This window comes from Ceratotherium simum, chromosome 2 (genome assembly GCF_057802395.1).
Source record: "Ceratotherium simum simum isolate JZ-2026a chromosome 2, ASM5780239v1, whole genome shotgun sequence".
NCBI lineage: Eukaryota > Metazoa > Chordata > Mammalia > Perissodactyla > Rhinocerotidae > Ceratotherium > Ceratotherium simum.
In genome coordinates, this window is record NC_141901.1 from 51,833,379 (window position 1) to 51,859,637 (window position 26,259).

General features: G+C 45.3%; 1 protein-coding gene across 1 annotated transcript; it reads right to left on the bottom strand.

Annotated features, from left to right (window-relative positions):
• MAB21L3 (mab-21 like 3) lies at positions 1-25,297 on the bottom strand. The gene is made up of 7 exons (XM_014779985.2): positions 25,180-25,297; positions 23,174-23,404; positions 13,488-13,628; positions 10,559-10,850; positions 7,264-7,442; positions 6,572-6,766; positions 1-2,079 (listed from the first exon to the last, which is right to left on the bottom strand). The coding sequence occupies exons 2-7, from the start codon at positions 23,219-23,221 to the stop codon at positions 1,846-1,848; spliced, it is 1,089 nt and encodes a 362-aa protein (XP_014635471.1). The 5' UTR covers positions 23,222-23,404; positions 25,180-25,297; the 3' UTR covers positions 1-1,845.
• Positions 25,298-26,259: the final 962 nt, after the last annotated feature.

A 26,259-nucleotide genomic window follows, 5' to 3' on the forward strand; every position in this document is an offset into this window, starting at 1 on the left:
GACATACAACTATCTACTGGGGCTTTGGGGGAAAAATAAATAAATAAATAAAATTAAAAAAAAAAAAACTAATTTTTCTCAAGACCCAAGAATATGAGAATTTGAATGCAAGTTTTGATGATTTAGCAAAACATTGGTTTGCTCATCATTTCATGTTTTCAAAAATTATCAATTCATATATTTGGCAAGATTTTTTTTTTTCAACAATTTAAAACCATGATTTCCTATGTGATAGTCCAGGGACCCCACCATTTGGTTACAGCATTTTTGTAAAAATAATTGTTTTCATTTTCAAATGTGACTTTTCTTGAAAAAATCCGTAGTTGACACTTTTAGAAATTTCACTCACATATTTGGGGAAAATGTTTTAAGTGATAAAGGATTCCCTTGAGTTGAGAACTTTAAGTAAATGCCAGAAGAAACTATTGATTTCCCCAAGAACTCCTAGAATTCCCGGTCAATGTGCTGCACAGGATGTGCGGCCTTGGGACCTCAGTGAAATTCAAAACGGGTGTGCTCAAGAGCCCTCCGTGTCTCTGACCCTTGTGTGAACCCCATTTTTATGCAGCCGCTAGCATGGGCATTTAAAATGCACATCAGATCATGATTCCCCTCTGCTTCAGGAGAGGACAAAGGTCACACCGTTGATTTTAGAATGAAATACAAATTCCTTACCAGCTTTCCAAGGCCAAGTCAGCTGACTCATGCCAGCCCCTCCAAGTCGGCCCTCGGCCCCCCTTCCTCCTCCTTCAGTTGTTTGCATTTTCATCCTTCAAGGATCTCTCTGTGGCTCTATTTCAATATTCTGTTTATTTCCTTCAAGGCACTTGCTACAATTTGTAATGATCATGCTTATTTATCTGTTGTTCATTTCCTGTCCCCACCATTAGGCATCGTCCATCACGTGAGCCTTGTCCATCTTGCTCTTTGCTGCATTCACAGTGCCTAATGAACATGCCTTTATCAATGAATGAGTGAGTGAATGAAGTGAGCAAAGGAAGGAATGGAGAGGTGAGTGACGCCCGAGTCATTCCGTGCAGATCACAGTACCAAGTTCATTCATAAATATTAGGAAGTTCCACCCCTGTCCCACGGCATGGGAAGCGAGGAGAGGGTAGTGGCTGCACTTCATCTTTGACACTAGTCATCAAACCACTCTTTTCCTACTTAGAGAAACCAGGGAAGCAGACAGAACCACAAGCCACGAACCACCGTTTGGGAGAGCTGGAGGGCAGCGACGGAAACACAGGCGTGCTAAACCAGCAGACATAATCATTGAATCAGTGGGGTAGGTATTGATCCCGGACACAAAGACCGGCTACTAAACCAACAGTAACACTTTGTGCTCATCCAGTACCTTCCCCTCCAAAGGGCACCAGCACAGTCTCATGGGTTCAGAGCCCTGCTGTGAGGGGGGCATATTAACAGTCCCATTTTACAAATGGAAAGATAATGAGCCCATGGTCTGTGGGCTGGAGAACCACTGCTGGGCAGCTGGCGGATGCCTGGCCCTCCAGAGGTTCTTGTCTCCATCTTCCCTGTCAGACCTTTGGAGCCTGAGCAAGGGAAAATAACTTCGGAACTGTCATCAGTTCAGAATCTGGCTTGGGGAAGCTTGCTGCAAGCTGTCCCCAAGAGAGGTAGCTAGTGAGGGTTGAAATGCTGGCTTCACTCCAGGGAGGACTGGGTCAGACATCTTAGGGCACAGTTCTCCCCCTCTTGAGTGCTACTGGGCCGATGTCAATTCCTCTGCCATCTGTTGCTTCTCTCCTGGACAGGATCCTGGCATCTGACTGGATTAATCCCAGAGAATGAGGTCAAGTTAGAATGAAAAGTCCAAGAGCCTCAGGGCAGGCTGATGTGGGGATCCTTCAGGAAGAAGGCCAGTTTCTGGGCCACCGCATCCAGCTCACCCCAGTTGGCATACTGAAGGAGGTTGCTCTTGCGCACGAAGTAGTGTTTCAGAAAGTGCTGGCTCACGCACTTGTGCAGCTTCCTCACCAGGCGCAGGAAGGCTTTGCTGAAGATCTGCCAGTCCTTCAAGCGCGGATATTTCTCACAAGTCCAGAAGAGCACTGTCTGGGGAAGGAAGAGGTGCTGTCAGACATGGTTCTGGGCAGTTGCGGAGAATATCTTCAGAAACATTACTGAGCTCACGGGGCCTTGGAAGAGAGAGAAAGAAGTCATCCAGGGCAAGTTGGTTCTGCCGTGAAGTCACGGTCCCCAACCTCAAGTGGGCTCTCAGCCTCGCGCTGCTGGTCTCCTACGCCTCTTTGTTAATTTATTCTCTTTCCACTGGCATTTCCTGTGATCACCACTTTCCTTAACCTGCACTACCCCACCCCGGACAGGGGCCTATGCCTGCTGCTTTACAGGGAAAATGGTCACCCTCATGCCTGCAAACCAGACAGTTCCCACATCAGCATCTTCCTCTTCCCCTCTGCATGAGCCACTGCTCCCAGCTGAGGCGAATCCTCTGCAGCTCTGCAGGGCTCGGGATCTTCCCTTCCAGGAACTGGATATGATTGATTTCCCTCTTTCGTACTGGCTTTTAAACCTGGTCGAAGCTCTCCTGCTCCCCTCATCCCACATCTCCCTCCTGCCCTAACTCTGCAAATCCAGGTTTCTCCAAAGAAGCATCTCAGTTATTTGTCATCATTTCCTCTCCTCTGATGCCCCACCTCAGTCACTCCAGTAAGGATTCTTCTGCCATCAATCCTCAAAAGCTGCTCTCCCTAAGGTCCAATGATCTCCATGCAGCTCAGTCCAACAGACCTTTCCCAGCCCTCACTTACCTGACCTGAGCTTTCAGCAGAAGCTGATTCTCACACCTATACCCTCCCTCTTGAGCCATTCTTCACTTGGCTTCCAAGCCATCGTACTCTCTGGGGTTTCTCCAAGCACTACAGAGGCTCCTGGGCGTGCTTGCTCATCCCCATCCCCTTTACCTGCCTCTAATGTTGGAGTTTTGGAGGTTTGGTTCCAGGCCCTCTTCTCCTCTTACTCTATCTTCCTTCCACAACAGGGGTTGTAATTCCCACTAAATATAGGTGACTTGCAATTGTTTCCCTCCAGCCTAGACTTCACCTCTGACCCCCTTACCTAATACCTCTTGGAAATCTGAAAGTTATCTCAGCCAACACGTCCAAACCAAACTCATGACCTTCCCCCGCACATCTGCTCCGCCTCCAGACTTGCTCTTCCAGCCGGTCACGCAAGACGCGAACCTAGACGCCATCCCCTCCCGCACCCCCAATCAAGTCCTGCCCATCCTGCTGCCTCGCTATTTCTCAAATCTACCCACCAACCTTCACCTCTAATATCATCATCCTCTTCCATCACATCTCACCTGGACCTCTGCAACGGCCGGGTAACCAGTCTACACCTATTCTTGTCACCATCCAATCTGTCACCATCCACACTGCAGCCAACAATACTTTTTGAAATATAAATCTGTCTGTTTCTTCTTGTCTAAAATACTTCAAAGTATTCAAGTATTTCAATACTTTGTATTGAAGTATTCTTGTCTAAAATACTTCTTCCCATTGTTTGTTAATTAAAAATACAACCCTTACCATGGTTTGGTGTATAAAGTTTGGTCCCTGTCTTTCTCTCCAGCCTCATCTTGCCCTACGTTTTTCCCCTGCTTCTCCTTCTGGCCACACCGGCCCTGCTTCACGCTCTCTTTTATCACGGGGCCTTTCTCATCCAATTTCTTCTGCATGGAACAAACTTCCTCCCCCAATTTGTCCAGGAAACTCATCCATCAGATCAAATTTCCCCGTGCCATCCATTGAAAATTCTCCTCGCCAGGTACTTCTTCTAAGCAGCAGTGACCACAGTAATAGTTGTTTTTATGTTTCTTTATGTGATGCCCTACTAGACTGTACACTCCACGAGAGCAGAGGGCTATGTCTCTTTTTATTCACTATTACGTCACTAGCACCCAGCAGTGGGCCTGGCCCACAGGGGGCAGTCAATAAACGTTTGTTGACTAAGTGAAATAATTAACTAATGTTATGGTTTAGATGTTGAGTATTTTTAGAACACAGTCTTTATGAGAAAGTAAAAGAGCAGTTTTAGTTTCACAGCAAGATATTGACTGTGTTTTGGCTTAGATTACATTGTTTTGAGTAAGTGAGTTGGAGATAATATCATGCTAGTTAAGATAACCTCGATACAAAAAAAATGTTTTAATTCTTTTTGTAGTTAAGCTTTTAGCTCCCTAAGCAAACTGAAGCAGTTAAGCCTATTATAATCAAGCCCCTGGGCCTTTGAGTGGGTTTAGGAATAAATAAACCAATGAAAGATAAGCTCTTGCTTCACATGAAATCCCTTGGGAGAGCCTCTCTGGGGAGGAGGCCATGTCTAACACCACATTGTCACCAGCCACATCCATCCCTATGCCTAATGATGAGAGAATTCTGCCCTCGGACAAAGGGTGGAAGACTAGAGGAAAAGGCGGTGAGTGCTGTTTCTGTTTGTCCCATCCTTCTCAACAAATAACCCCCTTTTTCAATGCCCATTCTTGAGAATGCACAATTTTATTGTTCCTTGTAGGTGGATTAGGGAGGGTTGAAACAGAGAACCTTACGGAGTTGCCCATAATCCTCTAGATGACTTAGGAGCCACTGGAACAAAAGTCAGACTTTGGGTGGAATGCAGTTCTGAGAGCAGCCTGGGGCTCTGAGGCGAGGGTGGCCCCATTCACTCTCAGCTAAAATATTCACACCACTTAATGTTCCCTTCTATCTTAATTGTAAAGCAATGAAGTCAATAGTTAAGATTATGAGGTTTTGATATGAGACAGCTTGGAGTTTGCTTCTCAGCTCTGGTTCTTCCTAGTGTGGCCTTTAGAAAGGCAAGCAAGCAAGAAGCTAAATACATAGAGTGGATTAGACTATCTTCAGAAAGCACACACTAGTCCAGGAGAAGGGTTTGTGTGTTTTTAGGGGAATGATCTTGGGGACATGTTGAGAATGTTGAAACTCCGGAGAAAGGCCCCAGTACGGGCAAATGAGATGTGAACAAATTCTTGGGCAGGTCAGGGGGGATAGGTTCTGAGGAAAGATAAGAAAACAAAGCAAAGACTAGTGATTTTGTGGGGAAAAACGTTGAATAAGAGGTGAAGTTGTTCATTCATTTGGTCAACAAATATTGACTGAGCAACTACTCTGTAAGAATCATTGGGAAAGATCCTAGGGCTTCAGTAATGAACAAGACCAACACGGCACTTGCCATCAAGTAGATGATATTAGAGCTGAAAGAGTAACCCAGGGCTGGAAAATGGTTGTCCACTGAATGAGGAGGCACAGGTAGGAGCATGCAAGGAAGGCACCACCCAGCCAGGTGACCCCCTCCCCCCAACTCACCCCGGGAACTTGTGCTCACCTAGTGGAAGGTCAGGGAGAAGGGCTGAAGCTCCCTGACAGCTACTAGCTAGGCTGGGCCTGTGCTGTCTGTAAGAGTCTGACACTTCCCAACACCAGTGTGCTGCACGCGGTGTTACATGAGTGTCTAGTTCACCATGTGTGGTCAGAAATTTGAGAAAGAGGAGTTGGGAGTGTGATCAAAGGCCCCTCTCCGGAGGAAGCCCCCTGGACCCCCAGCCCAGGTCAGGTTCTGCTGCTCTGAGCCCTCACAGAGTTCTCCTCCTCTCCTTCCTAGTGCTCCCCATGCTGCATGACTCCACACATACCTATAGGACTGTTGGACCATGTCTGTTTCCTCTGCTAGACTGCAAGCTCCATGAGGGCAACAACCATGTCTGCCTCTGTTCACCTTGTACCTCCAGGTGTAGAGCACACAGCAGGTGTGGGGCCAGGTGTCTGGTCCATAGTAATCTCAACAAACATTTGCTGAGTGAGCAAGTGAGTGAATGAATTCATGCACGTATAATGTTGGGTCTGGGGCAAGGGGAGGCTGTTGCTGGCAGAGCGAGGGAAAATTCTTGGCTGACGATTTGGAACCTGGAAGTTCAGGTTTGCAGCAATGTTCGTGTAGTAACCCCAGCATTTCCTGGTTTCCCCTCTGCTTAGAGTGTGTGTGTATGCATGTGCACGTGAGTGGCTGCACTTGGGCTAGAGTGCAGATGGAGTGAGTCATAACAGGGAAAACAAGAATTCATCTGAGGTTTGAGCAACTCACAAGATTTCACCAGATTGTAGATTTTCCAAGGGCAGAGACCACACGTTCTAATTCATTTCTGAACCTCGGCAGGGTTTCTGGCACATAGTGGACACGCTTGTTGGTTTGTTGAGTGAAATAAAAGGGGAGGAGAGGGAGAGAGAGAAGAAAAAGTAAAGACAGGAAGAAAGAAAAGGGAGAGGGGACTAGGAAAGAGAAGGGAGGGAGGCGGAGGTGTGTGGACACACATACCTGGGTTTACAGGTCTCCACATGAGTGATAATTCGTGGGGTGGCAAATATGGACACTAGAGCCCCATCCTGAATTCGTCACATACCCACTGTCCTTTCTGAGTGGCTCTCGCCAGGCCCTGAGGGGACGCAGAGGACACCCACCCAATCACAGCTGCCGTGGGCCCTCTGTGGCCCACATCCTGCACACTCACCTGCAGATGGTGGGATGTGATAACAGGCCTCTTCCCTGGACACCAATGATCCTCCTTCATCTGCCTCATGACCTGAAAACACTTCCTGCGGCAGCCCCCGTCCTCATCCAGCTGCTCCAGCAACACCTGCTCGGCCTGCAAGAAGCTCAGCTGCCAGTGATAATTTGAACAGGCCAACAAGGTAAATCCAAATGACTGGAAGAAGAGAAATATATCGGGAAAATGAGAAGGATGATGCTTGCCAGAGTAGAAAGCCATCTCTGAAGCAGTCCACTAGTCTGGGGGACCTGCCACCGGCCAGGCAGTCCATCCTACATGGGGACACTGAGGGAGCCTCAGGGCAAACCCCCTTGCACGTGGGCAGTTAATTGGAGAGGTTGTGTCCAGTTTCTCTCGGGCAGTGGTTCTCTAACTTGAGCCTGCACCAGAATCACCTGGAGGGCTTGTTAAAACACAGATTGCTGGGCCCTGCCCACCAAGTCTCATTCAGTGGGTCCAGAGTGGGGCTCAGGGATCTGCATCCCTAACAGGTTCTAGGTGCCGCTGGAGGTTCTGAGGCCCACACTTTGAGAACCACTGAACTAGTGAAACCTCAGTTTTCCTTCTGAAGCTGGTTGGCAGTCAGTGAGGCTGTGGTTGGTTAAGCTGTGAGTGTCTCTGCTCTGGTGAGCGGGGGCCCCGCCCACTGATACCTTGATGCACTCTACTCTCTCTGGGGAAGGCCAGCGCTTCAGGCATGGAGGCCACTGGGCTTTCTTGGACCAGACGGTGGGGATCTCCACTGCGGGGGCCAGCTCTACTTCCACCTGACATGCGGATGTTTCCACGGCAACGCAAACTGCACGGCGGTTTGCTAGCATGCTGACCTTACCTGGTGGGAAACGACAGAGAATGAGAAGAGGAAGGTCTCTGAACACAAGCATTCAGACAAGGAATTTGTGAGCAGCAGCTCTGATCAGCAGCCCTGACAGCTCCTTGCAACTGGTGGGGCAACTTGCACTATGTCAGTAACACACCAAGGGCGCGGTGTTTATGTCAAACAAGATAAACTAGATAATTAGCCAAGTAAATACTAACAGAAGCATTGCTAGAAAATCTCACTGTTGATGGGTTTTTCTTTTTTCTTTCTCCCCCTTCCCCTAAGTCTTTTATGGTAGCTTTTCTGTTAAATTAGTAGATTCTTTTCAGAAGGCTCAACTGAAGAAGACACAGAATGCAAAGAAAAGGTGTAGTATTTGCTATTGTAAAATGAAATCCAACCATTCTTCTAAGTCCATTCCACCCAGATGTCCCGACCTTGTGTAGGACAGCCTCAGTGCCCTTACCCACTCATCTGCCTTTGATGGTGTTCAGCATAACCTGTCTCTTACTTGAGTTCCAGACTCGCAGACGGTATTTTTTCCCACCACCCATTAAGCCAGCCTAGCCTGAGATGTATGTACCATCATAAGCCCTTGTAATCATAGAATACTTCAAAGTATGTCATAGCCACCAGCTTAGAGGGTTGAGTGAGTGAAAAGGAGCCCTCACTGCCTTTTCCAACCAGGCAAAGAGAGGGAGAGAAAGTAAATCCATCTGGTTAACTTTTCCAGTGTTAACTCACGGTTAACTCATACACTAGAATTCATTTCTAATCTGTTCCCCTTGCTTCCAAAAAATACACAGTGGGCTTTTTGTTAGTTTGCCTTCATTACAGATCAGGATGAGCTGTCTTGAATCAGGATCTATTCTTTTGCTTTTCCTCACTCAGAGAAGAAAACAGCAGCTCGTTCGTTAATTGTGTTAGGCTGTTCAAAAGGAAAGCATTCCTCCCCTTGGCTGGGGTGTGATAAAGAGCTTATTATCTGCATCTCATCAGAGGCGCCCAGACAGGAGCGTGACAACATCTGGCACTTCAGCATTATTTACTGAGAGCACCTCATCAACCTGGCCCAGTTTGAATCTCTTATTTGCACTTTCACTGTTAATAGTGTCAGAAAGCAAAGAGGCGAGCAGATGCAGGAAACAGCCTGCCTGGTCCACACCCTGCTTCTGCCGCTCTGCTTACAGGTGTGTGACCCTCGGCATGTTACTCTCACTAAATCTCAGTTATCTCATCTGTAGAATGGTAGAAAAATAATGCTTACTCTCTAGGTTGCTTTTAGCATTAATTAATCCATGAAAGCATCCTATACATGGTAAAAACCCATTAATCATGAGTTATTTCCATTATGGAACCTTTCAGAACTGTTCTGTCTAGAAAAGCAAACTTACATACGAATCCTTTTCTTTCTTTCTTTTTTTTTTTGCAAAGAAGATCAGCCCTGAGCTAACATCCGTGCTAATCTTCCTCTTTTTGCTGAGGAAGACCGGCTCTGAGCTAACAGCTACTGCCAATCCTCCTCCTTTTTTTTCCCCAAAGCCCTAGTAGATAGTTGTATGTCATAGTTGCACATCCTTCTAGTTGCTGTATGTGGGACGCAGCCTCAGCATGGCCAGAGAAGCGGTGCATCGGTGCGTCAGGATCCGAATCCGGGCCGCCAGTAGTGGAGCGCGCGCACTTAACCGCTAAGCCACGGGGCCGGCCTGATCCTTTTCTTTCTATACAAATGGAATCATGTATTGTTCAGCAATTTGTTTTTTCACTTCATATCTAGCCCAGTCATTTTTCATAACTGTGTGCATATACACATACATACATCATTCCTTTTATAGGCTGCATAATAGTCCACTATTATGGCAGAGGTAGCATAATTTATATAGTCAATTTTCCTTTGTTAGCTATTTAGATGATTTTTACAGTCACGTGCTGCTTGACGACGGGGATTCATTCTGAGAAATGCATCGTTAGGTGATTTCGTTGTGCAAACATTGTAAGTTTGTACTTACACAAACTTAGATGGCATAACCTACTACACACCTAGGCTATATGGTACTAATCTTATGGGACCACCATCATATATGCTGTCCATTGTTAACCGAAACATCATGTGGCACATGACTGTAGTTATTTACTATTACAAAGCCTATGGCAGTGGATATCTTTGTGGATATTTCTTTGTGTATATATAAGAATATATTTCTAGAACTGGAATTGCTGAATTGCCAAGTAGGCACATTATAAATATAAAAACAGATTAATTGCCCTTTAAAAAGGAGGCACCAATTCGCACTTCCAAGAACAATGTATGAAAATACCTGTTTCACTATGCCCACCCCTACACTGAGCATAATCACACTTTTTCATCTCTGTCAACCTGTTAGGTGTTGTAATGTACATTTCTTGAAATATATGTTAGATGGAACATTTTTTCTTATTTTTACCAACCATTTGTATTCTTTTTCCGTGATTCATTTTTTTTGTCATTAGCTCTATTGGTCTGCTCATATTTTTTTCTTATTGGCTTATAAATACTCTTTTATACTTAAGGAAATTAGCCATTTTTTCTCAGTTTGAAATTCACCTTTTTACTTTGTGTGAACAAAACAGGTGTGTTTGTGTGTGTGTGTGTGGGTGCACACACAGGCCACACTGTACTGTAGCTTTAGGTTTTGGAGTTGTCAAACTTAATCAGTTCTTTATGACTTCTGGATTTTGTGTGTTGGTACAAGTCAGTGGTTTCCAAATGTGTTATCTCAACACACTGGGTCCTGCAGTCAGTTGGAAGTTGTTGTAGTAGAAATGCTCTAATAACAAAGATCTGAAGTTTGGGAGTAATTTGCTTTTTAAAAAGAGTGCCCAAGTTTTTAAGCGTAACCCAATGCCTATGCCAGCGCAGTGATCTACTGAAACCCACGGGAGTGTGTTGTGAGTATGAATTGTGTTCTTCTGTGCGTCACAGCAGAAAAAAGAGCTAATTCACATTATGGGGATTAAACAGATGTAAAGAGCACACAATTACTGTCTCAGTTTAGGGGCATGAGCTTCGGGGAGTACCCCAGCAGAGGATTTTTAGAGCAAAAGGGAAATGCCGGAAATTCCCCTTGCCCTTATCCTGATCAGCTCACCTGAGAGGTGACAGGTTCCAATTGCGTTTTCTACCAGCTTCCGGAACACCTGGAGGACCTTGGCAGGCACGATGTCTCCCTCGATGTTCACATCTGCCTCGTGCCACTGCCACAGGCTCTTCATAAACTGCTCCACTGCCAGCCACTGCTCCAGGCCCTCAGGGTCCCGCAAGGGGCAGGGCAGCCTGGTGCCCTGCAGGGTGTAGTATCGCCAGTGCTGCTCCTTGGCCTCCCTGTACCCGGCCAGGCCTTTCACTGGGACTGTGACGAGGAACTGGCTGGGGGCCAAAACCTGGGGTCAGGAAAGAAGAGAGAATGAATATGAGTTCACAGACTTGAGAGGTAACAGAAGTTCTCGGGCAGCTGACCTGTTGACCCAGGAAGCTCAGTTACTCAGCAGTCAGCAGTGTGACAAGGTGGACAGAGAACTGCACCTGCCTTTGCAAGAGGACTGCATCTTTCTTCTGCCACTAACCCATTGTACCACTTCTGGCAGCTAATTAACTCACTGAGTCCTTGGTTTCATGAATCTGCGAGGAAAGAGAGTGAACTCAACCTGGAACTGCAGAGGACACCTAAGGTTTAGGGGGAGAAGAAAGAGCGGGGAAAGGCACTGGTATTCACTGAGTTCCACACACACTAAGCACTGCAATTCTTATGCATTAGCCTATTTCATCTTCACAGTCGCATGAGGTGGGCTTTGCTGACATTTCTCTATGAGGAACCCAAGGTTCAGAGGGTCTCCAAGATCTCCCCAGGGACACTCATCCAGTAAGTGGTAGAGCCAGAACTTGGGCTTAGGCCTCCTGATTGCTTGTTCAATGGTTGTTTTTCTAACCTGGGCTGGCTCTCAGTCAAGAATGAATGACCTGGAATGGGTCAAAGGTCTTGTATGAATCAAGAGCAGGAGGGGATGGGAGAGGTGGTGAAAATATTCTGCAAAATGCCTTTCTTTTTGCTTGTACTGATGACCCACAGCTAGTATTAATGACTAATTCTTACAAAATCACAGGTGAAATGAAGGCCTGTTCGTTGAGACAAGGAGAGCTATTGAGAAGATTCTAAATTTAATGGAATAAAGCGAACGATCAGAATCTACCTACTCTCTTTCTGCAGGAACCAGTTAAGCAGCAGTCAGGGTGAAAGTGGTCAGGCCAATAGTCCAACGGATAGAACAGATTGGTCAACAGTGCAGTACCACCAAAAAGACCTTGACCTTTGACCACATCATGTGGCAGCCCACTCCACACTGCACCTTTCCCATCAGTCAGCTGTACACTGGAGGAGCCACCTCCTATTCATGGAAAGTTCTAACAGTGAAATTTGGTTAACCTTTGCCCAGGGCCCAGTCATTGGCCAATTCAGGGATGAACACCAAAATCAGCAACAACTGATTTTGCCTCATTCTCAGAGAACAAGGTGATGCCTTAGATGATGTGTCTGCATGACTTCTGGTGTTCATAGGAAGGAGATGGCATTAAAAAAGAGGGGAAAAAATCTAAACTATGGCACTCAAAATCTATACATTATTTGAACCCACTTGTTTGTGAATTCAAGAGCACAACTATCATGTTACTAGTCATATAAATGGTGCTTAATAAGTACTTGTTGAATTTGATCCAAGATAAAATAAAAGCCATTTCTTATGCCCCTCTATAACTATTTTCAAAACTTAATATGAAGGACATAATGTATATAAATACAAGATATATTTTAAGCTATGTATTCCAAGTGAGACCACAGGAGGAAATTTCCTCAGATATGTTCTAGGAAAAATAATGTTATCTTTCTATTCCTAATCACTGGTCTATATTTGTCTAATTTAGGTTGGTTAGGTGGTAGAGCTGGGCGTGATGTTCTGACATTTCAGGCAGGATCCAATCTAGTTTTACAATTTTCATCCTGGGGTGAATTTCCTAAGATCTGACTCTGTCCCCAAATCCACAAGTCCCAGAATCTTGTGGGTGGTCCTTGTGCCCGCCAACCTTGAAAGGTACTGGACCAGGAATGGTCTTTTGTTCAGGTAGCATTCTTTTGCTCATTCATTCATTTAACACAAGTTGAGTGTCTACCATGGGCCACACGCCATGCTGGGTGCTAGGAACGGAGCAATCAATAAACATGATCCTCGCAATCAAGGAATTTACGGTCTTGTGTGAGAGAGAGGGCATGAATACACATAAGTTAATACAAGTGAAAGGGGTTCTTATATGTCATAAGAAAAATTGGGATAAGGAGCACGGGGATTCAGAATGATTCAGAGTCTCACTTCTCCCAGCTCTAAAAGGGAGTTCCACAAGGTTGTTTGCAGGTTTGAGTGAGATCATTACTGCGAGAACAGCTTTGCCCCCACTACAGTGTTGCATGAATGCTGGTGTCACACATGGGCCCTGGGGGCTTAGAGCTCTGTGGGATTGCTCAGCAGGGACAGGGGTTGCAAGGCTGCTCCTGTGGTCTCTAAGGGCCACCTCTTCCATGTTCTTCCTTCCCCCACCTGCAACCCATAGACTACCACTTTCAACTATTTTCTCACCAGCGCCCTGACTTCCCTCTAGCCAGTCCCCAATCTGTTACGTAGGTGCTTAATAAACAAACGTGTGCTTAACTAAATTTGAGTCGTTACCGTGGAATGTGCTGTGGAATCAGAAGCCCCGGTTTGAGTTCTGGCTTTAGTGTCTAAGATGACTTGATCAAGTTGTTGGACTTCTCTAAGCCTCAATTTTTGTCATCTGTAAAGTGGAAATGTGGGGGTTCAAAGGAGACAAAGTCTATGAAATGAGTTTGTAATGGTAAATACTAAGAGTACCTGTGGAAACCTGAAGTATGACTAGTCTTCTTCGTGGGGTGAGCGCCTGTCACATACCGAGACCCGCCCCCCGGTTTCCTGGCTCTCTGGGTGGGCACTTAGAGACGAGTGAGGCCTCCTGACCTTGATGTTCCCGTTATACGTGTCAGAGTAAGGGACGGCCTGGAATCGAAGGTCTCGGTAGCTGATTTCTGTGGTCAGACAGTGGACGACCTTCTGCACCTCCTCCACAATCTGGGAAATCCACTGGCGTCTCCAGTCCACCTGGTAGGAAGGGATCAGCAAAGGCCATTATTTCCAGTGCAGGCTCCGAGGCACCGGCATAGGGAAGTGACGAGACAGGGCACAGTGGTGAATGACCAAGGAGTTCAGCTTGAAAAATCCTGCCTTCCCAAAACCTCCAGAGGAGGAGAACTTAGGTCTGATGACACTCGATGCCTCAGTGTTCTCTTCTGAAATAGAAGCATTCTTTCAATATTTATCTAGTAACTACCGGTCTAGGTGTTGGGGCGCAACAGTGAACAAGACAACAGTGAACAAGATAGAGATACTTGCCCTCTGGTTGAAATTACAGGATATATGTGTATATACATACATACATATACACACATATATGTGTACACATGCACGTGTGTGTGTATAATGTAATATCAGGCATGATAAGTCCCATGAAGAAAAATAAAATAGGATAAGGGACTAGAGAGTAAAGAGGCTGCTCTTTTAGATCGGGTGGCCAGGGAAGGCTTCTCTAGGGAGGTGACATTTGAGTGAGTCCTGAAGACAGCTTGGGAAAGCAAATTCCAAGGCCCCTAAAACAAGAGCATGCTTGGCAAGGCTCAAGGGCCGGGAGGAGGCCACTGTGGTTGGAGCCTGGAAAAGGAAAAGGAGGGTGATAGGAGATGAATTTGGAAAGGATGGCAGGGACCAGACCGTCACGCAGGGTTTTGTGAACTGTGGTGACACTATGAACTGGGATAACAATGCCTATGTCCATGTTGGGGAATATTAAATGCTTTAACGCGGGTAAAGGTGCCACAGATTGTTTCCTGCTTATGTTGTCAATAGATGATGGGTCCTTTCTGCTCTGTACTCATCACCTCTTTGTGCTGCTAGATCCATAAGGAAACGTATGCTTTTACGTTTCTTCTAACTCAGCACAGCAAGTCTCCAAGAACTGGAAAATACCCATAGAAAATTGAATATCAAAATATACACACCTTAAAGGATACTTAAGGTTTAGGGAAATAGATGTTTGTAAGAAACACAAATAAATTTTTAGTAAACTCTAGGAGAAACAGAAAAATCCAAATGAAGAAGAAATGGGAAGAGTCTGCAAGGTTTTTCTGAAACGGAGGGGCTCTTTGTCACGTTGCTCAGGAGGCAACTGCAGGCTAGTGCCGCTGCAAGAGTCTCCCTCAGAGAGACGCCACTGAGCCCGGCCAGGAACTGATCTGAAGCAATATTTGATGCATCTAAATGCAACGTCCACCCCATGAATCTTTACATTCCCTCTGAGTTTTGTATAATAGCTGTTTCTATATGTTCTAGGGTAGTTTAAGACACCCATAAACTGGTCAAGAAAAAAAGCCCAAGTCAAAGAGATTTCTATTTGTTTTCCTAAACTAAGTCATCAACGAGTCTAGTCACCTGAGACCTCATACCTCCCACCAACCAACAAGCCAATGACATACGGATGTAGAACATGAATGTGCAAATGCATCTATTTGCACACATGTTGTATGTTACATATAACATCAGTTCATCAATAGACATTTATTTACACCTGCTATGTGCCAGGCACTCTATCACGTGCTGGGGCACAGCAGCGAGTAAGACAGACATAGCCATGCACTTACAGCAGTGGGGAAGACAGACATAAGCACAGAATATAAGAGTGGGGCCACGATAGGGAAGTGTAAGGTGTCACTGGATACAATGGGCCAGTTGGCCTAGTCGGTCGCCTGAGACCTGCTTTATATGAACATATCCCCACACAGAGGACTGTCTTTGAAAGTAACTTAAACTCCAGGTGCTTAGGAGTAACAAGAAACATAAGATGAAGCCCCTGATCTTAAGGAGCTTACAATCTCATTGGAAATATATGATACACGTGAAATTGTCTTTTCAAAATCCATGTATTGTCTGACCTTAAATATGATGATCATGGGCGTACTAGCTTTTAATACCATCTTCTTGCCACCAGCAGCCACTCACCCCTCTTCGTATGTCCATCCCACTGTATTCATCACGGGAGCAGGGACCAAGGGCACCTTACTTGAGCATTTGTAAAGTGTCAAGATTTTGCATCTTCCAGAGTGTGCAAGAGGAAGAAAGAAGATGGTCACAGAGGGGGCAGATCATTTGCCATGCCAAAAATAAAGGAGAATGCTCTTAGAAGCCTATGATTAAGGGTCCTCTCCATTGTAGGACTTCTCCTACATGTTGTAATTCAACTCCATTTGACTAATTTTTGTTGAAGATCCACTTCATGCCAGGTTCTGTGCATATATGTTATCAAGAGGCTTACAGATGAGATGAAAAACAAGACAAATAAACTGGAAATTAAAATCCTGGCAATCTGCTAGATAGAGGTTTGCACAGGATGCTATGGGTACACGGAAGAGGGAAACTTCATCTAGTCTGGAGGTTGGGGGACACTTCCTGGAGGCATAGTGTATCAGAATTGTATCCTGAAAGATTAGTAGGAGTTAGCTAGAAAGAGAAGGGCATGAAGATTGTTCTAGAAAGAGAAAATGGCAGATATCTAGCATGAGGAGCACAAGGGGAGAACTGCAATTGTTTCTATGTTGTTGGAGCAGAGATTGCCTTGGAGGAGGATGTGAGGTGGAAGAACAAAGAGTGAGAGGTTTTGAAAGTAAAGGAAGAATTTTGAGAACTGAGTCAACAGTAAGTTGACTCAACTGGAAAGCGCTGAGTGAGATAAGGGCTGAAAAATGTCCATAGAGTGTGGCAACTAGAACAGGATTGCTGTGTTCGGGGAAGCAGTGGGCGTTAAGCCAGATTGCAGTGGGTTAAGAGTGAATGGGAGCTGAGCAACTGAAAACAGGGGTAGGCAACTCCTCCAGGAAGTTTGGCTGGGCGAGGAAGAAAAGAAACAAGCACACCAACGGGTTTTTTCAGAATGACACACAAGTTGGAACACGTTTAAATGCTGAGAGAAAAGAGCCAGTGGAGAAGGAAGAGGCAGTGGAGAGCAAAACCATTGAGTAAGGATTTCCCAGCCAGAAAGGGTCATGCAAATTCAGAAATCTGGTGAGGAATTCACCTTGGTGTGTCAGAAGGGAAGAAAGATGGGTGCACATACAAATAAAAGCATAGGGGATGGTGGGAATCGGAGAGCTTTCCTGTCTCATGTGTATTTTCTTTACAGAGTAAGAGACAAGGCAATGTGCTGAGAGTGAGGTGGAGAGGAAGAAGGTAGGCGACTTCTGGGTGACAGACTTGTGAAATAGCTTCTATGAGGAATGAGAGGCTTTGTAAGCGCATGTGTAAAGATTGCCAGACAGGACTAAGACTCAGCTGTGTGGGTCCATGAGGCTGTGGGATACCAGTGGGCTCAGGTGTAAGATGTTCTCCAGCACCTCTCAGCCCTCCGAACGTAACAGTTGAGGATCTAAGGTTACAGTTTGCTGGGCAAGATCTGGAGAAGGATAAAAAAGCAAGGGAGGGTTTCAGTGGTGGGCCATGTTTTCCATCCTGGACAGAACACGGATGAGGCCAGTTTGGTAGATTAGGTGACATTGGACAAGTTCAGAGACCGGAAGTCTCATCAGGTATAGTGGGGGAAAAGTAATACAAGGGCTAACTAGATAGAACGTTGCAGTCAGAGTGGTTGGGAAATAGTATTCACAAATAGTTAAGTCCTTGGAATGTGTTGAAGACTAAGGGTAATGCCCCAAATTTCCCAAGCCCACTGATGTGAGTCTATAGAACTTGAATGTTAGTAACACAGTGGTGACTCTATATGTGTATATACATTTTGTTTCTTGAGTTAGTAAACTAATAAAAGATTCGTAACCATATTGACACCATCGAATCATTTTTTTTTAATCTTTTTTTGTGTGCATGAGGAAGATCAGCCCTGAGCTAACATCCATGCTAATCCTCCTCTCTTTGCTGAGGAAGACCGGCTCTGAGCTAACATCTATTGCCAATCCTCCTCCTTTTTTTTTCCCCAAAGCCCCAGTAGATAGTTGTATGTCATAGCTGCACATCCTTCTAGTTGCTGTATGTGGGACACGGCCTCAGCATGGCCGGAGAAGCGGTGCGCAAGTGCGCGCCCGGGATCCGAACCCGGGCCGCAGTAGCGGAGCGCGTGCACTTAATCGCTAAGCCACAGGGCCAGCCCCATCAAATCATTTTTAATTGATAAAGCTTGAGAGAGAGAGAGTTGTGTGTGTGTGTACACAACACACGATGAGTAGCCTATTGGAAAAATTTCTCTACTGTGAATTTCTTCTACAAATTGTGCCCTCATTTGATGGTGAAATTTTCTTACTGGGTGAGACAAGTTCACACACTCCTTAGAAGAGACCTATAATCTCTCACTCATTATATAGGGTTATTATCTCATCTTAATGACTTGTTTTAATTTCTGAAGGTGAAAGTCAGGATAAGGGAATAGTTTTCTGGGCCTAGAGCCACAGATTCTGGTTTTGATTTTCGTCACCCATCATTTTGCTGCAATTTAGACTTGGGATCTTAGAATTAAAGAAATCATCTTGTCTGGTGGTACTTTACAGAAGGCCAGAGTGACAGAGTGGCTCTCCTAATGTCACACTGTAGTTGGCAGTAGGACTAGACCTAATGCCCCAGTTCCCCAGCTCCTCTTCCCATCACACTGTGCCACACTCTCAAGTAGAAGCACCGGAAGAATCGCCTACCCTTTATTCTCTTCCTGAACCTAAACATGCCCTCAGTTTGGAGTCAAGGCTTATGATATTCCCAAGTCCAAAGTCTCTGTTTATTTGGGTATCACTGATTGTTCTGGCATCCCACAGGCACACAAGGGCAACACAGCAGGGGCCTGACAGTGATGCAGGGCTTGACCAGAGCAGTGGGGGAAGAGCCCTGCTTTAGACAGGCCTGTCCCACAGTGCCCAAGCCGCTGGAGCCAAGTGGGAGCCTCTGTCTCATTAGGTGATGGCAGCCTCTTCCACCCCACATCTCTGGCTACATTTCCTTCAATTGGTTCCTACCTGTGCAGCATCACAGAGCTATTCAGCAGCTCCAGAAGGGGTTTGTGCTGGGGTGTCCCAGGCTTGGTGCCACGTACCTCTTGTCTCTCTCATGATGTACCACAACCCAGAAACCCCAGGCTCTCTCCCTCCACTTGTCTTGACTACAGCCAAGTGAGGCAGAGCAAGAAGATACCATTTAGGGTATGGAAAAGCTGGGAGTGGGGCCTGAGGCAGCTTTACAGGCAGTGATCTTAGTGAAGAAGGAGGATCCACCATGTGTAGAGACCCATCACCAGCCCAACCCCAGAATACCTTTATTGCCTCTCAAACGTCAGGAAGCAAGAAAGATACCAGTTGCAGCCACGAAGCAGCCTTGTCACCAAATTTATTTCATGGCAAAGCTTTGAAACAAATTTAAGGGGGAACTATGATAATTTAAGAGGACAGAATCAAAGCACGTTCAATCCAAACTTGACCTTGTTGCCTGTTGAAATTTTACTCCCCGCCTCTGCTGATAAGGCCAATGAACAAAAGTGTCTTTTTCTTTTTAAAAGACTGCATTTGTGGATGTGACACAGCAAAAGCAGAAATGAATTGTATTAAATTAATCAGGCACATGCTGCCAGATGTGGTTAGATTGTCTAATCCAACTCTTCAGAAGTTATGGCATACTTGTTGGCATGCAGATGCAGTTACTCTAATTAAGCAGAGTTTTTGTAAAAATAGCCATCAGAGGCACCCTTTAGGGGTGCCATCCATTTTTTTGTGGGCCTCTCTCTCTCCAGGGCATGTCTAGGTGCCCACACACACGTACACATCCCTATCCTGGCCTACTTTCCTCCTCCCCAAACACAGCGTCAGGCCCGTTGTTGTCCCACACATCATTTGCTACTGTTAATAGCTCAAGTTTCTGAACAATTTACTGTTTCAAATATAAATTATTGAGAATTCAAGATTATTCCCTATTATAACATGATTCTAACTCACTTGCATTTTGACGTGCTTTCTTGAGAGAGAGGTAGAGGGCTGGTGCTAAATAGCATACCAGGAATGTCACACAGGCTGCGTCACACCTGTGAGCATGTGGCGTGTGTGAATGTCATCTGTGATAAGTGCCACTGAGGGAAAAGGGCAGGGAACTTCCCTCCAGACAACAGGAAGTCAGATTTTTAATTCTGAAATTGCATTAAATGCAATAATCAGTTTTTAAAAAAAGAAGAGACACCATCTCTGTCTTCCGAGGGTTAATTATTTAAAGAGATGGAAACTTAAACTCAGTGATAAAGAGATGGAAACTTAAATTTACACCATCATATCCCCATCTTTTCAGACTAATTCTTCCATGAACCAGTGCTTGGGCCTCACGGAATATCCGCAGCTCCTACATGTAGCAGAGCCATAGCAACAGCAGCACTGTGGAGCTAAGACTGGTAAGTCTTTCCCCTGTGCAGGACGCTTCATAAGGGTTGGCTCCTTTGAAGCTCCCAGTAACCCTTTAAGGTGGATGCTATCATTATCGCCATTTTACAGATGAGAAAACTGAAGTTTAGAGAGTACAAGTGATTTGCCCAGAGTCCCTGTGTTAGTAAGTCACAGAACAGGGATCCACACCCAAGCAGTGGCATTCTGAAGCCCATGTTCATACCACTGTGCTGCTCTGCCTCCTCAAGGACGAGGCGACCATGAGTGAAACCCATGCCAACTGCTTGGATGGGGTGCCCTTAGCCTGGAAGGCCTCTTCTGTACTCCTTCACTTACTAAAACCCTACCCATGCTCTAAGGATTTGTCTCTACTCTTCTTTCTGTGAAACACCTCTCCCATCAGAGCTAACACTCCTCTCTTCTCCTCCAGCCTGTTTAAATTTCTGTTGTGGCCCTTGTGGTCGGCCATGTATTATATTAAGCATTTGTCTGTCTGCATGTGGAACTTCCTCCTTTTACCTTTGGAGTTATGTGAAAAATCAGCAGGTGGGATAGGGCCATCCTTAAAGCTACCTGAAACACAGAATTTCTCTCTCATTAAGCAGGCCACATCCCAGACTTGTGTTTTGAGCAGTGTTTTGCACAAAGCAGTGCTCAGTGTGTGTTTGTGGAGATAGACAGGGGTTTAGCAGAGGAAATATGGCTTTGGAGTAAGAAAGAGTAGACTGAAACCTCAGCGCCTTCACTTTCTAGCTGTGTGACTTTGGACATGTTATTTAATCCACATGAGCCTCTGTTTCCTCCTCTGCAAAAATGGAGGTTGTATACAGGTGTCACATGGTTGCCGATTAGATTAAATGAGATACTGTATGGGTCTCAACCTACCAGCACCTTTTACACTCCTCTTGCATTATCTTCAATGAACCCTAAAGATATTTCTGACCACATATGTGCAAAGATATTGTGTGAATGTCAGGGAGAATAAAGATATCCAAGACACTGTTCTTCCCTCCAGAAACTTATATAGAATAAAGTGATATAATAGTTCAGTTGCCACCAAAGATAATAATAGGAAAGGTGTCAGGAGTCAATATACAATAGGTTGCCAAATAAACATTACCAGTACTAATTACGATGGCAGTTCATAGGAGGGCAAAAACGTTTTGTCCTGGAGTGTCAGGGAACTTTTCTTGAGAAAGTGGATTCTGCACTGAGTTTGCAGGTTGGGTATGAGACAGAAGAATGGAGAGGGGAGAGGATATTCTCCCCAGGAGAGGAGAGAGGGGAAGCTCCAGCCTGAGACCTTCTCAGGGCACAGTTCTTGTGGGGCAGGAGTGGCCGATCCAACCACCTATTGGGGCAGAGTAGGGGGTGCACATGAGGGGTGGGGGCGGGTGTCAGACCCAGGACGGCTGCAGCCCAGAGCTGGTGGCACATGCTCTGTTGAACAGACACTCAGCTCCAGCCCGTGGTTGTCAGGCAAGAAACTGGGACCTGTGGTTGCCAGATACCCTGATTTTTTTCCACAGAAGATGGTAATCTGGATTTCTACGCAAAATCTCACTGTTTTGAAACGTTAGTAGCAAATCTGAAGAATTTGTAATTCTCTGCAGGCCAAAGAGAACACGTGCACAGGCTGGATTCAACATGTGCATCACCGTTTAGAATTTCTGCTACTGGAGAGGCAGGGAGGCGGAGGGTAGAAAATTTTTTAGCCTGACATTCGAGTAATGTCAGGCTAAAAAATTTGGACTTTTTCATTTAGAAAACACAGGGCTGTCGGAAGGTGTCGGCCAATAGCCCGTCCGCTTACAGCCCCCAAAAGGAGGAATAATGGGAAATCACATTGTTTGCTATAATTTTTTTATCATCACAGGTTTTCCCTATCTATCTCTCTCAATAGTTTTGCCTAAGAAATCAACTTCACTTATCCCTCTGCTTTTTTTACATGTAAAGGCATGAAAGCTTGAGACTAGCCCCTAACTCTTCATTTCAATATTTTAGTTTTAAGGGTGGCTCTGTGCCTTAGTAACTTCATCTGTAAATGGAAAGGCTTAAATTAGATAATATTTAAAGACCTTTCAAGTTCTAACATTCTAAGACCCTTGACTCTATATAGAAGAAATTAAATTAGTTTTTAATTGATATGTGCTAAAACTATAATCATACATATTTTTTAATCTAGCAGTTTTACAGTTTTCCAAAAGCTTTGCCTTAAACTCAGAAGATTTTATCGACTCTCCTTTTTATATCCTTTTTTTTAAATTCCCCAAAAGATGAGGGCCGGCCCCGTGGCTTAGCGGTTGAGTGCGCGCGCTCCGCTACTGGCGGCCCAGGTTCGGATCCCAGGCGCGCACCGACGCGCCGCTTCTCTGGCCATGCTGAGGCCGCGTCCCACATGCAGCAACTAGAAGGATGTGCAGCTGTGACATACAACTATCTACTGGAGCTTTGGTGGAAAAAAAATGAGGAGGAGGATTGGCAATAGATGTTAGCTCAGAGCCAGTCTTCCCCAGCAAAAAGAGGAGGATTAGCATGGATGTTAGCTCAGGGCTGATCTTCCTCACAAAAAAAATAAAAATAAAAAATAAATTCCCCAAAAGATGATAGATGGAGGCTCACAATTTGGAAATGAGAGCTTGAAGGGAGAATTGAGAAAACATTCTAAGAGCCAGACCTTAAATGTTATCTCATTTAAGCCTTTCCAGTAGATGAAGCTACTAAGGCACAGAGCCACTCTTAAAACTCAAGCATTTAAACTAAGGGTTACGGGCTAGTCTAGGGCTTAAAGCTTTTTCAATGGCCCCACTAAGACCCTCTTATCACTCTCATTTTACAGAGAAGAAAGCTGAGGCTTAGGCAGGTTAAGTGCCTTGCTCATGGCCACACAAGCATCAGTGGCAGAGCTGGAGTTCCAACCCAAGTTCTAACTCTCTGTTTCACACACTATACCCAATGTGCCTCTGGCACTAGAACCTCAAAGCCAAGACCAAAATATAGTAAATCCCTAAACACTCATGGGTGATAGTCTTGGGATCCTGAGGAGCATTTTATGTATCTTTGGAAGCAGCCTGAAATCCTTTCTGATTCAATCAGGGTTGGTGGGGGCAGAGGAGTGGGGAGGGGTGAGGAGGGGTGAGGAGGGGTAGGGAGGGTTGCATGGGAGGGACCAGTATCTGTCCTTACCTGATTCAGTAGGCAATCTTCTAAGTTTCCTGCAGTCAGGGATTTCATGGCTTCTTGGTCAATCCCGAGTGGAACAGCAATCTCTTGGTTTGTTTCTCACTGGGGGACAACAATTGTGGGTAGCTTTACCAGTAATGTTAGTCTCTGGGAATGCGTGCATGGACCAGAGACTTGCCTTCTCAATTCTTCACTCAAGTTCTCATTTCCAAATTGTGAGCATCCATCTGTCATCTTTTGGGGAATTAAAAAAAAAAAGAATTTGAAAAGAAGAGTTGATGAAATTGAATTTGAGTCCAATCTAATTTTACTCCATTTAGCTCTATTGGCTGGTGCTTTGACCAAATGGCAATTTTCCAAGTTTTATTTCCCACTCAAAAGTCCCATTCAAGACAGGAATGCCCTGTGGTTGGCTTCTTCCCACCTTTTTATGCTCTTGTCCTAACACTAGATGCAGCTTGGAGCTCAGCATCTTCTCTCTCCGTGTTCTTATCTTGTTGACAGTAAACATCTCTTGCCCTCCAATCCAGAAAATCCTGCAGATTGATTTACCTTCTTTACAATAAACACATAGGAAACTGCCAAAAAACCAGCCTGGCACCTGTCATTATGCCCACAAACAAGTGATCAGGTCTTGTCCAGCAGATCAGGGCACAACAATTTGCATGTGGAAATGCACACAAGCACACGCACACACACGCACAGAGCCATGAGCACACAGAGGCACAAACACAGAGGCATGCACACGCGCACACACGGGCACACCCAGGAGCAGCAGGACAGGGATCCTTCTGTTCACCTGCTGACCTCTGCACGTAATCTCCTTCTTCCCACTTGAAAGCTGGCAGTAAAAATAAAGTCAGTGTAAACAGTACCCTTGAGAGTCGAAGAAACACTCATGTCTGGTTTTGCCAGCAAAACCACGTTGGAAAACAGCTCAGGCAGTAATTTCCAGTCTGGCTGGCTGGGGGTAGTTTTATTACAGAAAAAAAAAAAAAAATTCACAGTGGCCCAATCTCCCTGAGGCTGGTAAACCTCAGAGTCTGCTGTCAGATGATCTAAAGAAATTACAGTGCTTCTGGGAGTCCGGCTCACTCCTGAGCAATCTTCCAAAGCTGAGTGTCTCTCCAAACCCACCTCTGAGAGCCACCTCCGAGAGCCACCTCCGAGTTCCCAGCAACTGTGTTGGGGAGCCTGGTGACTCTGCTTCCTATCACCGCAGCATTTGCATATCTTCCAGTACTCTGCCCCATCTGTAAGCCACAACAGAGCCTCTGGCTGCTCTGTGCTCCACCCACCTCAGTAATCCTGGTATTCAGTCCAGCTTCTACAGATTCCTTCTTTTTTTTTTTTTTTTAAATAATTTTATTTATTTATTTTATTTCCCCCCAAAGCCCCAGTAGATAGTTGTATGTCACAGCTGCACATCCTTCTAGTTGCTGTATGTGGGACGCGGCCTCAGCATGGCCAGAGAAGCGGTGCCTCGGTGCGCGCCCGGGATCCGAACCCAGGCCGCCAGCAGCGGAGCTTGCGCACTTAACCGCTAAGCCACGGTGCCTACAGATTCCTTCTGTGAATCTGTAGTCTGATGGAAATATTGTGAAGCTACCCCTCCTCAATACTGCCTCAATTTTCCATTTTCTTCTCTTTGTAATTCTGAATCTCCTTTTGATATCAAATACTCCCAAATATTTCAGAATATGCTTCCTTTGGCTTCTCTTTCTGCTGGTCAGTCGTTCCAAACTATTGGTTTTTCACAGACAGAACAAGAGCCCCTCCCTCTGAACTTCTGCAATTCACAATTCTCTCTCCATCTCATTTTCAACTTCACCCAAGTCCTCCTGTTTCTCCCATGTGCTCCTTTTGTGTCCTTCCTTCTGCTTCACTGTAATCATTAACTCGAGAGTCCCTTTCCTCTGATAGAGCCTTTCCTACCCTTCCAAGGTTACCCCAGACACCCATCACCAGATTCACAAACTTTCATCATTTTGTGCCTGTGGCTGCCCTACCTCAATTGCCCCACTACTTCAGCAGGTCAAAATGTTGAAACTGGAATTCTTCTCTTGCGCTGGGGTCCAGTGACGCTTGCTAGAAGTGAGCTGGGATAACAGTGAACAGGGCCAACTGAGGAGCCTGGAAGAAGAAGGAAGAAGCACGTGCTCAGGGTGGCTTACTACAGTCTAAGTTTACCTGGATGCCATACCTGGGAAAGAGGGGTGTTGTGTAAACACAGCCAGTTCCTCACGCCACAATAGAGTTCCTTATGGGCAAAGGTTCCAAAACCTAGGGCAGTCCCACAAAGACAGGCCCTCTGACAGATTGGCAAAGACAAATTTTCTTTGCAGATATAGATCTCTGGCTAATTGGATATTGGATCAGCAAATATTTATTGAGCAACAGTCTGCCTGAAGCACTCTGCTAAGCCACTGAGACGGATCAAAGTTAACTGAGATTCTTCTCCTTCCTTGGGAAATAAATATCCTCATTTCTCATGACTCACATCAAATGCAAGTATGAACATATAAACCAGCTGTGACTCAATTTCCATTGTGAGAACCAAGAAGTTATTTTTTAAAGTCAGTTTAACAGGGGATTCAAAACCCTAAACATCAACGTGAGAAGTGCCGGAAAGCTAACGTCACCTGGGTTCCTCAGCAGAGGTGTTTGCTACTGATTTACCTGGTGACCAAGATTTTCATCCCAAGAAGGAGAAGGGTTGGCTTGGTTCACGTCAATACTAGACATAAAAATTGGTTAAAGTTCACCAAGGTTACAAACTCTGACTTACTCTTTCAAAGATTTCCTTTAATCCTGGGGTGACTCAAATCTGACAGCTCAGAGGACCAAACAGAGCTAATTGTCCACGCTGAGAGAAAGGCCCCATTAGTGAACAAGGCGGGGACCATGTCTGTTCTGTATCCCTAGTGGCCCAGTACCTAACACATAACTGACCCTCAATAAATAGTGATGAATATTTGATTGCATTAAATATTAAAGTCACATTCTAATAAATAAAATATTTTGAGACGCATAAAATCACCTTATAAGTTATAAATTTAATTTTATACACGCACCTGTGACCTCTTAAA

Bases quoted from the DNA above. Each gene is read 5' to 3' on its own strand.
- MAB21L3 (XM_014779985.2), bottom strand. From the start codon at position 23,221: ATGAAATCCCTGACTGCAGGAAACTTAGAAGATTGCCTACTGAATCAG. The intron at 13,629-23,173 runs GTAAGGACAGAT...CCTTCCTACCAG, and splicing joins AAGATTGCCTACTGAATCAG to GTGGACTGGAGACGCCAGTG. The intron at 10,851-13,487 runs GTCAGGAGGCCT...TCCTGACCCCAG, and splicing joins CGTATAACGGGAACATCAAG to GTTTTGGCCCCCAGCCAGTT.